This window comes from Plectropomus leopardus, chromosome 12, assembly GCF_008729295.1.
Source record: "Plectropomus leopardus isolate mb chromosome 12, YSFRI_Pleo_2.0, whole genome shotgun sequence".
In the NCBI taxonomy this organism is placed as follows: domain Eukaryota; kingdom Metazoa; phylum Chordata; class Actinopteri; order Perciformes; family Serranidae; genus Plectropomus; species Plectropomus leopardus.
The window spans coordinates 14,699,416-14,716,759 of NC_056474.1; the positions used below are offsets into that span (position 1 = coordinate 14,699,416).

At 39.1% G+C, this 17,344-nt stretch overlaps 1 protein-coding gene and 1 pseudogene across 1 annotated transcript; one reads left to right on the forward strand and one right to left on the reverse strand.

Annotated features, from left to right (window-relative positions):
- Nucleotides 1-1,903: 1,903 nt before the first annotated feature.
- LOC121951245 lies at nt 1,904-7,480 on the forward strand (annotated as a pseudogene).
- A 5,052-nt stretch (nt 7,481-12,532) lies between these two features.
- LOC121951509 (ADP-ribosylation factor-like protein 14) lies at nt 12,533-13,554 on the reverse strand. The gene has a single exon (XM_042497862.1). The coding sequence runs from the start codon at nt 13,160-13,162 to the stop codon at nt 12,632-12,634; it is 531 nt and encodes a 176-aa protein (XP_042353796.1). The 5' UTR covers nt 13,163-13,554; the 3' UTR covers nt 12,533-12,631.
- Between the last annotated feature and the right edge of the window lie 3,790 nt (nt 13,555-17,344).

Consider the following 17,344-nt stretch of genomic DNA (forward strand, 5'->3'; position numbering starts at 1 on the left):
TCAATGTCTGGTTTGGAGTTTGGATTCATTCATAAATGATATATTTGAAATGAGTCAGTGTTACCTAAATGATAGGGTTGGAGTCTATAGAAAAACAGCACATACTCAGCAGTAGAAAATCCTGATAAAGTGTTTTTCATGATTCCACTGACTGAACTGACTCATCTTACTTTTCAATTAGCACTTTTGGGCACTTTATTTTGGGATCTGATGTTTCGAAAGGACAGGTATGCCATGCAAGTTGATCATGAAAACCTCACTGAAAGTGAAAAACGGCTCCTTGTTTCAATTTGTAGCCCTTCCATATTCAGTGGAAGTGGCACTGCTGAGGTTTGTGGCTGCTGGGGTTTGGAGAGACCTGTGACGTTCTTGCCACAGAAAAGGTGTGAGAAAATTACTGAAAAAGAGGATCAGAGTCAGACACAGGATGGTCAGAAAGAGCAGGACATCTGAATACATGCGGTCAGGAGTGGATTATGAGATGATGGGTCCCTGGGCAGTGATGTGCATAGGGCACACAGAGGTTGTGGGTGGTTCTGTGTGACTTTGTATTTGTTTCAGACTATTTAAAGTAGGCTAATTTTGTGTCTTTTTTTGACCTTTTGTGTCTCTTTGTGGCGTTTTTTGTCATTTTATGACTCTTTGAAGTTCCTTTGGATCTCTTTGTCATATTTTTGTGTATCTTTGTAGTTGTCTTTATAGATGTTTTGTAACTCTTTGTCTTTTGGGGGGTTTTGTATCTCTTTGTCGTCATTTTCTGTCACCTTGTGGTTGTTCTGTGTATTTTTGTAGTCATTTGAATCTATTTAAGGTCATTTTTTTCTTACTGAAGTAATTTTGTGTGTCTTTACTGGTCATTTTGTCTCACTTTATAGTCATTTTGTCTCACTTTATAGTCATTTTGTGTCTCTGTGGTTGTTTTGCCCATTTTTTTGGGGGGGGGGGGGGGGTATTTTGGTCAGTTTGAGTCAGAGTAAAGGCCCTGACACCTTGGGCTCTTGGGCCCATTCAGTTATCCACTCATGTGATAATGAGTTTAAAAACTGCACTATACAGGACTAACTCTGATTACTTACTAACCTTAATAATATGTACTGCTGCTAAATGAATACAGTGCAGTAAAAAGGGGAATATTTGTCTCTGAAATGTAGAGGAGTAGAAGTATAGAGTAACATAAATAAAAATACTCAACTAAAGTACAAGCACATCAAAATAGTACTTCAGTAAATAAGTAAATGTACTTAGTTATTTTCAGCCACTGCTGAGAGGCAAACCACTCATTGCTGCACCTATTGGCCCCTCTCCTGCACCATGTCTTTGTAAATTCAGACTGTAAAATTTAAAAGGAAAATCAATATCAGTCAATATCAGTGTCCTATTTGTACTATTATGTAATTAGGACCAACTTCAGTGCAAAAACATACTTCAAATGTGAGAAATGTTATTATCTGACATGATGTCAGTCATTTGCTAGGCACATGGTAGATTTATTAATCGATTTTATAATTAATTAATAATAACAATTTATTATCATTTAGGATTATTTATTTATTTATTTAAGATACAAAGTTAGTTTCAGTATCAAACTGTGTCGATGGAGAGAAAATGATAAATGTGCAGTTGTAGTGCCACCTAGTGGAAAATTTGCTATAAGCGTATATAGCCCCAAAATAACCACCTAGCTAAAAGGTACAAATAATTTGTGTCCTTTAATCAACGACTTAAATGCTACACTCCCCCATGCTGACAACGCTTAAAGTCGCGAAAAAACAGACATCGCAGTGAAACAAATTGCAATCAGTCAAACTCTGCTCCAGGTGAGATTGATTATACCTGCAGGTTTGGTGATAATACATCAGACTGAAGGCCACCGTCGCTCCTTTCAAACTGTCCAAGGCCCAGAATGGAAACCGCAAACTCCAGAGACCCACTTCCTTGTGGATCAACGTCCATAACTTCACTCTCCACCCCTCACATAAAGCGGTTTAGAGACTCCACGCGACGAGCAGGACTCCACGGTTACATCCGCGGCTCCAGGTTTAGCGGCAGTGGTAAAACACTGCTAGCACAAGCGCGGGTGCTCGGTGTTTGGCTATTGTGCCTGCGGCTCTGTGGTGGTCAGTTTGAGCCACGCGGATCGCGCGATGCAGAATGTGTTGGTGCTGGTCAGAGTATGTTTTGACATCCGGGACGCCAGGTGGACGGCTGACAGCTGCGCCTGTGGGCGCTGAACCCCACTGACGTGAAAGGAGTAGGCATTGCAGTGCCGTATGTTCCCCAGCAGGAGAGGCGGAATGTGTCACCATCGTCAGTGGCCAGCCAGAGGTGACAGTTGTGGGAAGCAAATCTCTCAGTGAGTGTTTTTGCGTTCTTTATGCTGTGGTCTCCTCTTCTGCGGAGGGTCTGTGCAGCATGTGTGATGGGGGTTTGTAATGTCAGAAATGGGATTGATGATATAATAAGACGACGCTGAAATTAGCTTCTCGAGTCCGCGCTTCGGTTTTCAGCAGTTGAAGGACGAGAGTGAGTAAGGAAACCGGTGTGTAATGCTTGAACCCTTTGAAATCTGAGAAAATTGGTCATGGTAAAGAGATTAATAAAAGAAAAAAAGTGGCCTAACTTGAGAAGAAAATAGACATCACAAATTAGCAAGAATTTGTTTAGTTATAATTTATGTATAATAATTTTTTTTTTTACTTAAACATTGAATGGTGGAAAATGTTCAGGTAAAATACATTTTTACAGTTAGATACTTATCACAATAATCTAAAAGACATCTAAGTTGACCAATTACCATTTCTCAAAGCAATGTTTTTTTGTTTTTCCCAATTAACTGTACTTGTTTTAGTTGCATTTTTTTTATCTTTGGTTATAATTTTCTGCTACTGTTTTACCATGTATGTTGCTGAATGTTGGTCGCATTTCTTTTCAAGTTTTCCTCATTGATGTGTCTTTTTCTCAGAAATCAGACAACTTTGCTCTGTGTGTTCAAATGGTTTGAAATATTTGGGTAAGGGTTGTCACAAGAAAAGTGGGCTGTGGTATCCAAGGTTTCTGATTTGTAAACTAAACAGACTCCTGTGGCGCTTATGCAACCTACGTAACTGTGGTCTAAAATATGGGATGTGCCGCTTTAAGGACAGCCTCAGAGTTGTCTGAAACCCTCTTTGAATAAATTTGTGAAAACTGTGATTCTATGGAGTCAAAAATGTGCTGAAAAAGTGAGGTGAATTCGCTTGCATTTATTCAGACATGTAGTGACCAAACTGGAACCAAGGTCCAGATCGCAAAAACCACGTTTATACTGTATGTACACAGGTCAAAGCTAGGACTAGATTTTTCCAGATGATGGCTAGTCAAATGACTGATGAGTAAAAGATTTCACAATCTGAAACTGTGTTTTGAATAATCTTTGCCCTCTCAGGGATAAATCTGGTTCAGATTTGACCTGTATGGGGGTTTTTGAGCAAGATGCACGCCAGAAAACAGTTGTTAAACGTGAAACAACAAAAATTCAAAGTTTTTACTGATTTGGTCCATTTGAGTTGGAGAGGAGGAGTCCACAATGGATAATTTGTAAAAATCTCCTGAACTTCTGGATCAAAAACAAGGTAAGCACTCATGAATTTATCAGAGAAAACAGGCAAAGCGCACATCAGCAGGTGCTGAGCCAGAAACAGTTTAGGAGAAACAGTGATTTGTAATGTGAAACTGCTTTATTCAGTGTTTTTACTGCCTTTAATCTTCTTTAATTTCTGAATCAAAAACAAATTGAGCTTACAAGTTACCAAAGAAAACAGATGAGCACACAACAGCAGGTGCTGAGCCAGCGCCAGTATAAGTTAGAAGAAACACTGATTTGTAACATGAAACAGATTAATGCAGGGTTTTTAGTAGCTTAGTCACTTGGTCCGTTTATTTTGGGGAGGACGAGACCTCTGTGTATAATTTGGCTCCTGGTAAGAAACCTCCTGAACTTTGAACAATGAAGGAAATTTAAACTGCTTGTAATATGTAATCCTCACAGCTAGATGCCACCAAACCCCCCTTAAATCTTACATACTGTTCATTTTTAACATCTTTTATTGTTGTTATATAGCTTTATACATTGAAATACTGACATCGTTCCTTTCAGTCAACTACAGAGAAGATTATCTATTCTAATATTTTGGTCTACTCACCTGAACCTTCATCTGATGGTTTGCTGAGACTGGATGGAGCAGCTATTCCAGTTCAATGCCATTATGAAAAGTAAGTATTTTTATTTTGACACAGATGTTTGTTTGTACTGCTGGAACCAGCTACTTGGACCAACGGCATGATTTTATTATTACATTCTGTGCTAAAAATTAAGTAGAAATGTTGCTGTAATTTTCAGGAGGTATGCTGTGGATGGCATTTCACTGCATCCCAGTTGGGTTTCTTCAGTCTCCACTGTCTCAGCAGAGGATCAGATAGACTTCAATCTGCTTCTCATGACTGGTATTAAAGCATATTATTAATTTGGCATCTTATTTTCATGCATCTTCAGAGTAGTGTTTGCTGCTACAGTTTTCATGAGATGCATAATGATGTCAGCATGTCATCAGTATCTGCAAATAATGGCTTAAAAATTAATTAAATAATATATATAAAAAGTATTATATATATTTTGTATATATTTTATATATATATATATATATATCTATACACAATATTTCTTTTGTTGACAAAGTGAACATGTACAATACAACAACCTATGAATTATTATCACATACACTGAAAAGTACTTTTATTCTATGTCTCCATCTGCTGGTGGGCCATCAGGATAACAGTTTGCATAATTTAATGTTAATCCTACCATAGAAGAGACTTTGATCATTTAAATTTGGTGGGGGGCAGATATTTGATATATATTTTAAACTTCTATTATTGTGCATCCCTAATTTTCATGATTGTTGTTTCTCTTTAAAGAAGCTTGTTTTAAGAGAATAGTAGAATTATTTTCTGAATATTCATGTTTCTGTTTTTTTATTTTTTATTCACAGATGATTGGCAGTTTGAGAGGGGATCTAATTCGTACTTTCTGGGTGACCCCATTCTTTTGGAAGTTTCTGCCATCATCAGTAACCACATGTCACTGCGAGTCTATGTTGACCATTGTGTTGCCACTGCAACTCAAGATGCAGAGGCTACATTAAGATATGACTTTATTGAAAATTTTGGGTGAGCTCCACAACCAAATCTTAAAACTCACTGCCAAGATTGTCATATTCAAAATGATGCTTCTACTTGTGATTTCTTTGGCACCTGTGGTTGGTAATTTTATTTAAAAAAGTAACTTCTCAACCTATTTACTTGAGCTATCACTATAGCCATAAATAAATACATGAGACAGATAATCTGTGAAAAAAATCATATGCCTCTGCCTCTGCTTTCAAAGGCATCTGCAAGAATCCACTGTGTGTAAACGAAAGCAACCAGTCACAGCCGAAGAATCTCTAACATGGCTGTTGATCACATCATCATTCCTTGAGCTGCGGTCAAATGGGTTGCAAACATCACTGATTGAATATAAATCAAGATACTGTTACTGAATTTCCTATTTCTTGCCTCAGATATTTTCCTGAAAGATGTTTTCAGGAGAAGTTTTGGGCCCAAACCATGTATTGGAGCAAATTTTTCTAATTTTACAGCTAAACAGTACACTAAAAAAATATGTTTCTGAAAACATTTGCAGTGAGAAATGCGCAATACAGTAACAGAGTGTTGGCTCATATTTGATCAGCGCTGCTTAATTTGAAAATTTGACCGCAGTTTACTTGCAGAGATTGACAGTTGCATAAGAGATTTAGTGGCTCTTATTGGTTGTTTTCCTTCATCCACAGTAAATTCTGGTAAATGAAGCACTAACAGTCGGAGGAGGAGCATGATTTTTTTTGAGAATATCTGTTGCATGTACTAAAAGTTTTCAGCAAATATCACCTTTTTTTTCATAAGTTACCTGTTGAAGATTTAACTTAGTTTTTCAAAACATTTTTCTTCTTTTGCGGCCCTAACAGATGTCTTACTGATGCATACCTGACAAACTCCAACTCCCGTTTCCTACCAAGAAAACTGAAGAACATAAGCTGAGGTTTCAGCTTGAGGCCTTCAGGTTCTACCAGGAACCCAGCAATCATGTGAGCAGAGGCTCCGCACCCCGATGGGATATATCGCAGCTACTACATGCCTGGTCGTTCCCATCAACTGACCGCCATCTGGAGAAGGAGGCAATTTTCAAAATAAGGGAATGAAATTAGTGAGATGATTCATTGCACCTCATTTCATGTTTTATACACCCTTTTCTGATAACTGACTACACTGACATTAGATTAATCATTGGCATAAGACCTGCTCTTTAATTGAGAGCAGGTATTATGCCAATGATTAATCTAATGTCAGTGTAGTCAGTTATCAGAAAAGGGTGTATAAAACATGAAATGAGGTGCAATGAATCATCTCACTAATTTCATTCCCTTATTTTGAAAATTGCCTCCTTCTCCAGATGGAGGTCAGTTGATGGGAACGACCAGGCATGTAGTAGCTGCGATATGTCCCATCGGGGTGCGGAGCCTCTGCTCACAGAGCCCCCTAGAACTGCCATCAGCACCAAAGCATGGCCCTCCAAGTCTTCACAGGAGAGTTTAGCCCAGAACAGACCTGAACAACACCCGGCTAAATATTTCCGTTTTCGTCCAGGAATGCATCAAAACCAACACAACAAACCTCAGCAGTCTTCTGCTAGAGTGATGAAGAGAGGAGCCGAGTACAAAGCAGGTGAGTACAGCTAATGATACATTTAAGGAATTTCTACTTTCTACTTTTTTAAAAAATGTTTAACACAAGATCAATCTGTGTGCAATTTCGACTAACTTCGTGGACAATTCTTACATTTTAGCAAGTTTAAAGGCCACCAAATATCCCACATTTGCTGAGCAGTCCTTAAAGGGACAGTTCCCTCCAAAATCAGACATTTTTCCTCTTTCCTGAAGCGCTATTCCTCAATCTAGATAGTTTTGGTGTGAGTTGCAGAGCATGTAGATATCAGCCATTGAACTTTAAAAGAAATCAAAAGCTGACATCTGAAATTGTTTTTGAATATACCTGATTTCTAATATGGTCAAGTTATTCATGGAACTTGTAGTGCAGCTGAAAGAGACCATTTCACATTTTTGACTTTGTTTCACAGAGCGAACTATCCAGCTGGGACCCATTACCGTCCTACCATCCAGCAAAACTGACTCAAGGCCTGTGGATTCCAAAACAGTACTTTCACCAAAGAACAGGACCATCTGAGACTCAGGATGGAGGATAAAAGAAGCTGATTTCCATGCTGCCTTGTACAGGACAAATTCATTTTGGATACAACCTCTGTGAAAGCAGAGGCTAATCTCATACTTACACATTGTAATTTACTTTGTTACAGTTGTTGTATTTTCTGTAAAAGTGATAAGCCTTTTTTCATCAATAAATGTTTTACATTAACCGTTTCCCTTTTTCATACATAACACATGAGCATCACAATTACCAAAATTACTGGATATCTGATCTTAACAAAATCCAGCATTCTGCAGTCTTTGCCAATAACTCGATATGCCTTTTAGCAAACAATTTAATTAGCACTGGATTTTAAGCACTCAAGCTCATTGGGCCCAAGCTGCAGAAGTGGATGTCAAAAGGTTGCATTGTGTGATTTTTCATGATATAACACAAATACACAAACACTACACATCCTTTTGAAGTCCACCGTAATGATTCATCTAACATAATACCATTATTTTGATAAGAGGAAAAAAGCAGACATGCTATTAGGGAGCACTTCCCTCCATTACTACCCGCAGTCTACTCATCATGTAGTCACATTATTGATTTATCGTGAGGGTATCTGCTGCAACATGAAATGTTGGATTTGACTGCCACATCCAGTAAAATAATTAGTCAATTATGATTTTTTTTGGCCACTCCACTGCTGTGTTTGTGATGGAATAATTGCCTGAAAATTGCTTATTACAGGCTATTGTGAATATCTCTGCTGTGCTGCTCTACTCCTGTGTTAAAGTGTTATAGCAGTTTACATAAGCCTTTTATTGAGTTTTAGCTTGTTGACATGGACAACGCTTTGCATTTACAGCATCATACCTACTAATCAGCCTCAAGGGAACAGTGTGTAAGAAAGGGTTGCAGCAACATGCCAGTTTTAAGGTATACTGTGGTATGAAAATTGAGTTGCCATACCATGATGCTTAGCCATGGTGGTTTAAAAGAAATCTCACCTTTATACAAATACTTTCATTTTAAAATAGTTTTAAGTTTCAGTTATAGTAGTATAAAATGTTTAACAAAAAAGCCCCTCTGTTTTCATTCTTGAGAGTCTGTGTAACTGAAAACTCTAACTCTATACTGCCACCACAAATTTTCTGAGATGATTATCAGAATGTGAAAATCTCATACCGTTGCAACCCTAGTTTAAGATTTAGGGAGTTTTAGTGGCATCTAGCAGTGAGGATTGCAACTAGCTGAAACTTCGCCCTGTTATAATTCTGTCATAGTGCATTGTTCAGGAGGTTTTTCACCAGGATGTAAATTATCTGCAGAGGTCTCTCTCTCTCAACACAAATTTTCCTGGTGGTTTTAAACAGGCTAGAACACAGAATAAATTTTCACATTATAAATCAGTTTTTCTTTGACCCTGTTTAGCATGTCAGGGATGGGCCACTAGCCCTGCACCTGCTAATGTATGCTCAATTTGTTTATGTCACCAAACCAATGATAGCTTTGGCCATGAAGGAATTTCATTAAATTTGGCATAAACCTTCACTTGGATTCCACAATGGAGAGATTAGATTTTGGTGTTGGGCCAAAACTTAATTCATGTGTTATGACAAAAAAAAAAAAAAAAGTCACACAAATATCTAAAAGGATATTTTGATGAAGTGATTACATTTTATATCCAAGAGGTCAAAGGTCAACTTTACTGTGACTTCATAATGTTCTGCAAAAACACTTAGCAGAAACAGAAGGTGAGGCATTTATTCAGATACTGAATTGGTGACACAAATCTGGGGTGCCTACTTGACTAGTGTGCGGAGGCAAATACGTGAATCGCCCTAGCTAGAGCCAGTGTTTGGTTTGTCTGTTCTGGGCTGCTGTTGAAATATTTCTTTTGGATGAAGACCCGCTCCCTATGTATATAAACGATTCATTCTTAAGTAATAAAAACACAACAAGTCTTCCTTTCAGGTTATTATGTTTGTTTTTTCTCACCAGAGAAAACATATTTATTGTATGGTATTCAATTTCTGCCAATATATCCCCCTAAACCCTACTTACTACTATACTAGCTTATACTAGCTTACACACTGAACCTTTAAATGGACGTCTACAACAAGTCATTGCAGCCTTTTGAGGGAAGTACCTGACCTGACCCCTTAATGTACACGAGCATTAATATTGCAAACAGAAATTCTTTGTGTTCTTGCCAGCGAGGACATTTAGTTATTTAGCGTTAGTTGTGTCAGGACCTCGGACAGCGCCCCTGATTGTTTTGCTCAGTTGGCGTGATGGGCGCTGTCCATGGTCTTGAAACATCTACAGTGGCTTCTGCAGGCCGCTTGTTTTATGTCCCCTCCCACCTTCACGATTAATCATTGGATCATTTGTCAGTGCTTCCGACACGACTGGTCGATGTCTCGGGCGCCTGTTTACTTTCATATCCCATGAATAAGCCATTGAATGTAAGGCTGTGTTTACGATTTGCAGGACGGCATCAATACACCTCCTAAGTGCATAATAAATCAAGGGCGAACTGAAGCACTTAGGAGTTAATCTCAAGCTAATTAACATATTCATATGTTGCAGAGACGCGTTCAGCAGTTTGCATGGTATTTTTTACTGAGTGTTGATTGCTCAACGAGGGAGCGTTTATATTGCTTTTGATTCTTTTTTTTCAGCATTTTTTATACCCTGAGCATGCGGTGCGTTCACGATGACTCTGCGTCAGCGTTTCAGCCAACACGTCTTCCAGCGTATTAGGTGACTCGTCACTCTGTTTTCCAAGCTTTACCATCGAGGTTCACTGGACCACTTCTTCCTTTTTTGAACACATCAGTGATGCTTTTCTTCAAATGTCAAACGCTGACGGTGTTCATTTCTTGCTTTCTTGTTCGCACACTTGTTTATTCCATCCGAAAATGTGGACAGGACCTTTGTCGGGATGACCAGGTCTGCTGCGCGCAGGGAAACGACACTTCTGCCGTCACCTGTTGCAAGCAGTTCGTGGACAAGACTTATTACAACATCGCCATGGTCACCCGGAAACTTTCCGGGGTGCTTATTATGCTACTTCTCTTCGCTTTTGGATACTTCATCCAGCGAGTGTTGTGCTCCAGATCAAGGCAGCTCACCCCGCCACACAACGGACACCCAACTGTTACCACATCTCAGGACCCGCTTATGGAGAGCAGGACACCGGACAGCTTTGTGGCTCCAGCTCCCGCTGCTCAGCTGCCCTCTTATGATGAATGCAAACGCCTACCGACATATGAAGAAACGGTGCGTGATGGGAGTAGAGCGCGGCTGGAGTCCAACATGGGACAAGCTGTATGACAAGGATACATTGTGGTTTCACGATGTGGCACTATTCGACATTTGAGATTTTATTTCATATCATTATTATGGACATTTCAGAAAGCCAACCGCCTAGGACGTTGTCTCATATTTTGCCTGCAGCAGCAGCCTCAACTCTGTGCTCGCGCAAGAAGCATAGACGATAACCAACATGGCCAACGATTTTAGTACTCATTGCTCCATTTGTTCTGAGGAATGTATCAGAGAGTGCTCAAGTTTGGTTATATTTTCTAATATGCATGCTTTGTTCATGGCTTTGCTAATGTTTAAAAGAAATCAATAGTTATGCTTTATAAATCAGTAACAAGCCATTAATAAGGACAACTTTGGGGTTGTAATGTCGTGAAAATCCCTTTTGCTTTTAGATTTTTAGGTACTGTACTTTATCAGAGAAGGGGGGGTGACTGGGGTGTGACTTCTTGCCCTCCCCAATAACTACAAATATTTTTCTTTGAGACTCCATGAGTCACTGGGGGGAAGTACATGACCCTCCCTCAACCATATTTCACGGTTTCTGGCTATAATAAATACTGTGATTTGGGAGGCTTTTAGAGAAAATGGGATTTTCAAATGCACTTGTGAATTTTTAAGGTTCTCAAGGTATTTAAAATAAATTCAAAATAAGACTATTTAAGGTTGAATGTCCTTCCCCTAGGTCAAATCAAAAAACATGAATCTCTCAATGCTTAAAAAAACATTATTTTTTCCGGTTTTGCACCAACCCCTTCCCTCTCATAAATAACAAACAGTACCTTAATTCATAACAGATTATTCTGCAATAAAAATAAAAGAAAATGAATAAATTAAATTAACATTTAACACTACAAACTTTATGGATTATTTTTAAAAAACTGATTTTTGATTTATCAGCATTTAGAACTGCATTAATACACCAGCCAAATGAGTTTTTTCATTTCATTGCAGCAAACTCTTATGTGCACTTGTCTTTGCTGTATCAGAAATGCCTCTAAGAGTTTAATATAAATGCTTCATGGCTAAGTGAGATAATCGATTTCTGTTTAATAATTGAAACAATATATAATGCACACTGGTTGAAATCATTTCTACAGTGACTTCTTGTGTGTTTGTGGTTCTGATGCGCAGTAATAGACTTCATGGTATATCATGTTTTGTGTGGTAAAAATTATAAGAAGTGGCCTAACATGTTCCCTCACACGTGCAGGTGTAGGACAAACTGGAATACTGTCCATGCATGGGCTGATTATAATATAATGGGCCCCTTGGCACAGATATGCAAAGGGCCGTCTCTTCTTAATAGGAGCAAAGCACACTTTGTGGTGGTTTTGCGTTTCTTAGTGGTCATTATGCATCTTTTTGTAGTCTCTTTGAGGTAATTATGTGGGTATTTTAGACATTTTGTGTTTTGTTTGTAGTCATGTGGGCCTCATTGTGTTTGTTTTGTGTCTTTTTATGTTTTTTTGGGGCTCTCTGTGGTAATTTAGTGCCTTTTTTGTAGTTCTGATCTATTTGTCATGTTGTGTCTCATTGTGTTTGTTTTGTGGGTTTTTTTGTAGTCATTTAGGTCTGTTTGAGGTAATTTTGTGTTATTTTTTTGTCATTTTTCTGTCACTCTGTAGTGTTTTGTGTCTCCTTGTGGATATTTTGTCTCTCTTTGCAGTTCATTTGCATCTCTTTTTGGTCTTTTTTGTGTCCCTTTGTGGTCATTTAAAGTCTCCTCCTAGCTACTTGTTCCTTTGCGTGACATTTTACAAGTGAAAGCTAGTGGCCTCCCTGACACCTTGGGCCCTTTTTTACTGTGCCTGGTAGGCCCATCTAGCAATCCATTCATGTGTACATGATCATAAAGTATTATACTTAAATAAAAAAAAAGGTCACATCTCTTTAAATATGATTTATTGCTGCCATGAGTTGAGATATAGATTTATAATTTGTTTCAAAATGATTCGTTATATTGTCCATATTTTGAATATAGCACATTTCTTATAAATAAAACTTAATGTTTTTATTTAAGCATTTGCACCACTCGTCTGAAGGCCTCTTCAACTCCAACTCCCGTCGATGCGGAACAAGGCTGAACAAACCAATCCCGACCTGAGCAGATCTTTTTCAGGTTAAACGTGTCCTTGATTTCAGTGACAGTCAGAGCTCCGTTCACGTCCTGTTTGTTGGCGATAAGAACCAGCGGCCGGCCCCGCAGCTGCTCGCTCCTCAGTGTTTTCTCCAGCTCCCTGCGCGCCTCCTCCAGGCGCTCCTTGCGCGAGCTGTCCACAACAAACACCACAGCCGCTGCGTCCTGGTGGAAACTCTCCCAGTGCTCGCGCATCTTCCTCTGACCACCTACATCCCACACGGTTAAGTGGATGCTCTTCCTGTTCTTCCTCGCCTCGAGCATTTCCACATTGAAGCCGATGGTGGGGACAGTGCTGACAGACAAGTTGTGTTTCAGTTTGTAGAGGAGAGTCGATTTCCCCGCGTTGTCCAGGCCCAGGATGAGAACTTGAGCTTCTGGTTGTTTAGATCCTTGCTGTCCCATGACGAAGTGGAGCTACAAAGACAGTCAAATCAAGCGAGACAGGCACATCTTCCACTTACAGCACTCCTTTAACGCAGTGTTTGCTTAGTGCGTTGCCCGGGGTTTAATAGATAAGCCAGTGCTGACAATAACTCACGTCTCTGCGATAAAGCGCCACACCAGGGGGCAAAGTTTGTACCAACCAGAGTATATCCCTTGTTTACTGTATAAGTGGAGTTATGCAAAGTTATGGCTTCTGTGAGAACACTATTGTTCATCCGCTTTTTATGCAATGACAACATGTCATACATGGGCTATAAAATGTTATCCTCGGTTATTTTAGCCTATTGAACGACATTCTGGTGCCTGTGTTTACGAGTCAAAAAGCACAGTAAAAGAATAATCACATACGTTCTAACTCAAACGTTTTTAATTGCTATGCTTTGTTTCTGGAAAAAAACAACAACTATGTAATTATAACTTTTTGAGAATAAAACACCTCTGAATGAAAACAAATAATGGTAAAGAAGTATTTTTAATATTTAAGACCATGGTGCACAGTGCCTTGGATACAAACATATTGTACAGGTGATATCCAGTCATAGCTGAAATTACACTCTGAAAGACATTCTCTCATGTTTACAGTCTAAAAGCAGTAAAGAATAATCAGATTCAAAAGTATTTCATTGCTATGCGTTTTTCTTTTAAAAAGTGCCTTGCTGTAAACATGGTTTCTGAGAATAAAATGTATGTAAATGAGAAGTAATAGAGGTTATAATACTTTTTGAATTATAAGACCATGGTGCACAGTGCCTTGGATATATAAATGACATGTAAGATACAATCATTTACCTGAAATTACATTCTGAAACGGTTCAGAACAACGCAATTGTTGTCTCACTATGACAACCAATATGTAAACATATCCAGACTTCACCTGCCAAAGAAAGAAATGCCATTTTTTACTGAACCAGCGTTAGCCTTCTCATAGTGAACAAAAGAAAATAATATGGCAATTTACATCATTAAATCCTTCATTAAACATACACTTCAAACAGTCCACACACTCCAACTCTGACATCCTGTTGACAGATATGTGAAATGTCATGTGGATGTTGTAAATCCTCAGATGCAACACTCTCCCCAAACTTCCTTATCTTGCAGTTACTAAGAGACAGTCTGGACAAACTTTCAGTCCAAAGTAAACATAGACCTCCAGTCCATCACATTTAATATCAAACATTTGACATTTCTTTGTGCAATCACATACAATGATACATTTTTAAAAGAAAATAGGCACATCAGATAAAAAAGAAGAGAAAAAAAATGAGAGCTGGTCAGCTGTTGGTAAGATGAACTTCTCATCCTTGACACAGCTGGCCAGCATGCACGATGCTTACAAACCATTCAAGTTAATTTAGTGGTTGGGATTAGCTGTGATCAAAAGATGTTTACAACCAAATGTTGCCAACTCTCAGTACTGACATAAAGTAACAGTGTGTATGATTTAGGGTTTTTTTTAGGGTAGAAATAGAAAATAAAATAATAACTGTGTTTTCTTATTGTATAATCACCTAAAAATAAGAATTGTTGTGTCCATGTTACCTTAGAATGAGTAGTTTACACGGGGAGTGGGTCTACCATGTTTCTACAGAAGCCTAAAACAGACAAACCAAACATTGGCTCTTGATAAGGCCATTTAAGTTTTTCCCCTCTGCCAATTAAATCTGCACACTCACCATGACCAGGGGGTTGAAAAAAACACACTATTTTTTAACATGAAACTGCTTTATTCTGTGTTTTTACAGTTTTACCATGTCCATTTGTTTTGAAGAGGAAGAGAACTCTGCAGATAATGCAGCTCATGGTAAAAACCTCCTGAACTTCTGGACCAGAAAAGTAAGGTGAGTACACATTAGCAGGTGCTGGGCTAGCAGCCCATCTCTCACATGAGAAACAGTGTTGGAGAAACACTGATTTGTAATGTGAAATTGCTTTAATCGTTTCTTTGTTGTTGTTGTTGTTATTTTTTACCAATGTAATCTCCTGGTTCTTTTGCTTTTGGGGTGGAAATGACCTCTGCAGATTATTTGGCTCCTGAAAAATGAACCCTGAAGTTTTTGCTGGTTGCAATCGGCAAATCTCACCACTAGGTGCCTCTAAATCCCCATAAATCTGACACACTGTTCCTTTAACACATTTTTGCACTTGATCTACACATTCTGAAATTAAAAAAAGAGGTGTTTTCATTCTTTCTAACACAGAGATAATCGCTCACAGTAATGTTGGAAACAAGACAATGGCACCATGTTTCCAAAGGAAACGTTATCTCAGTGTGCATGACATAAATTGCCACAACTCCCATCTCATCGTCTTCCTCTTGTGCAGCCTGACACTGAATATATGAATGTCTCATATAGACTAAATTAATAAATCACAGTGATCAGTCCGGCCAACTCTTCCCATCTCGCGAAGACTACGTAAATCCACCTTGACTCCACACGCTGCACTGTGGAAGCGCACTTCAGCGCAGGAGCCCAAATCAGAGGCATCCTGCTGCTCAGACGACGCACGAGCTTAAGGACACACAAAGTGCATCCAAGCACGAGGCGCTTCACTCAATTCCATCGACGAAATCATTTGCATTTCACCTGAAGATTTTATTTATTTTCAATCAAGATCTGGCCCATTTCTCTCCGGGCTTCACCCAAACGCCACCTGTTGGATTGTCCATCACGTACACCAGCGCCCCGGCGTCACAGGGGCCCTGGGGCCAAGAATGCCGTGTTAACTTCTCCAGAGTCCGGGGAGAAGACCGAGGACAAGCGGACTGAGTGGTCACCTTCTTCTGAATGCGGACAACTGGGGCTGGAGAACAGCTTGCGTCGATCCGATGATACATGTCCACTTCGCCAAATCGCTGGAAAATCACCCGCGCTTCTATGGAGGACTTGGAGCCGTGTTGTCCCATACTGAAACTTAAATTCAAAACACTCTGAAGAGAAAGCAGAGGTGTTTGATTCGATGTCTGAGTTGATTTGATGTCTGAGTTGGACAAATGTCAAGTTGCTTTGGTGCCTGCGCGCTCTTGTCTCACTTTTAAGTGCCAAATGTACTATGTAATTAGGACAACGGGTTCCCGTAAGTTTTAGTGTGACGCACTTGACTTTATGATCACTAGACGCCTGAATGTTGCAACGCACGTCTTATGCATTTGGATCAGACCATGCCCGGGCTATTTTGAGTCTCTTCACCTGGTGCAGACCGTCACTGAACTTGACATCATCGAGTGCTTCCGGGCTGTCCGCGCCCCTCCTGACGGCTGCAGCGGGGTTGAGTTACATTGTGGACCGCAGTGCAGAGTTATGGCATGGAGAGCTATTAGTGGTCCCACAAGCCGAGGCATCTGAGAAACACGCAGAATTTGTCACGTGTCATTCCCCCAACATCACTCTCATCTCACCACCTCATTTTTTTGTAGTGAGTTGTTGATCGCTAACACGTTCATGAGATCGGTGCGTGGGACAAGAACTGATTCAAATTCATGGAGAGGTGATTGAGGCAAGAGTATCAGCCATTGCTTACCTTTTTTTCCTCCGCATCTATTTTTTGCTGTGCCCTTGAGTAAGGTACTTGCAACTGTTTCAGGGACCAGCAGCAGGTGTGGTTGTCTGAAAATGCACCAACATGTGTTGTGTGAATAAATATAGGCCAAGTATAACAGCATCATCTGAATGGATCAGAACAGGACAGGCTGCTTTGAGTTACATTATGATGCATTTGCATTTTAGCTCTTCATGTAAAGATAACTAATACAACACTAGTGGGGCTTGCAAACCCTTAAAAATCTGGATTGACATCTGTTTTCTTGTATTTAAAATCTTTGAAATGGGATTTCTTTCAAAAATGAAAGAAAAGAGGCAACCAGCAACTTGTTAGGAGTCCTGCAAATTGAAAGAAAAAAAACAAACAAAAAAAACTAAAAGGTGACAAGAATATGACCAAAAACTTTGCTAAAAAATGAAGTTATCAAATAACTAGGGAACAATATCAAGAAAACTATATTAGTATTATGATTATGTATTTAAAATTAGATCACAGAAAAAATCGTTGGACTGTTATTAATATATATATATTTCTTTATTTTAGCAGTTCTTAGGGTATTTTTCTGTTTTCTGTTACTTTATTTCTGGCTAATTACAG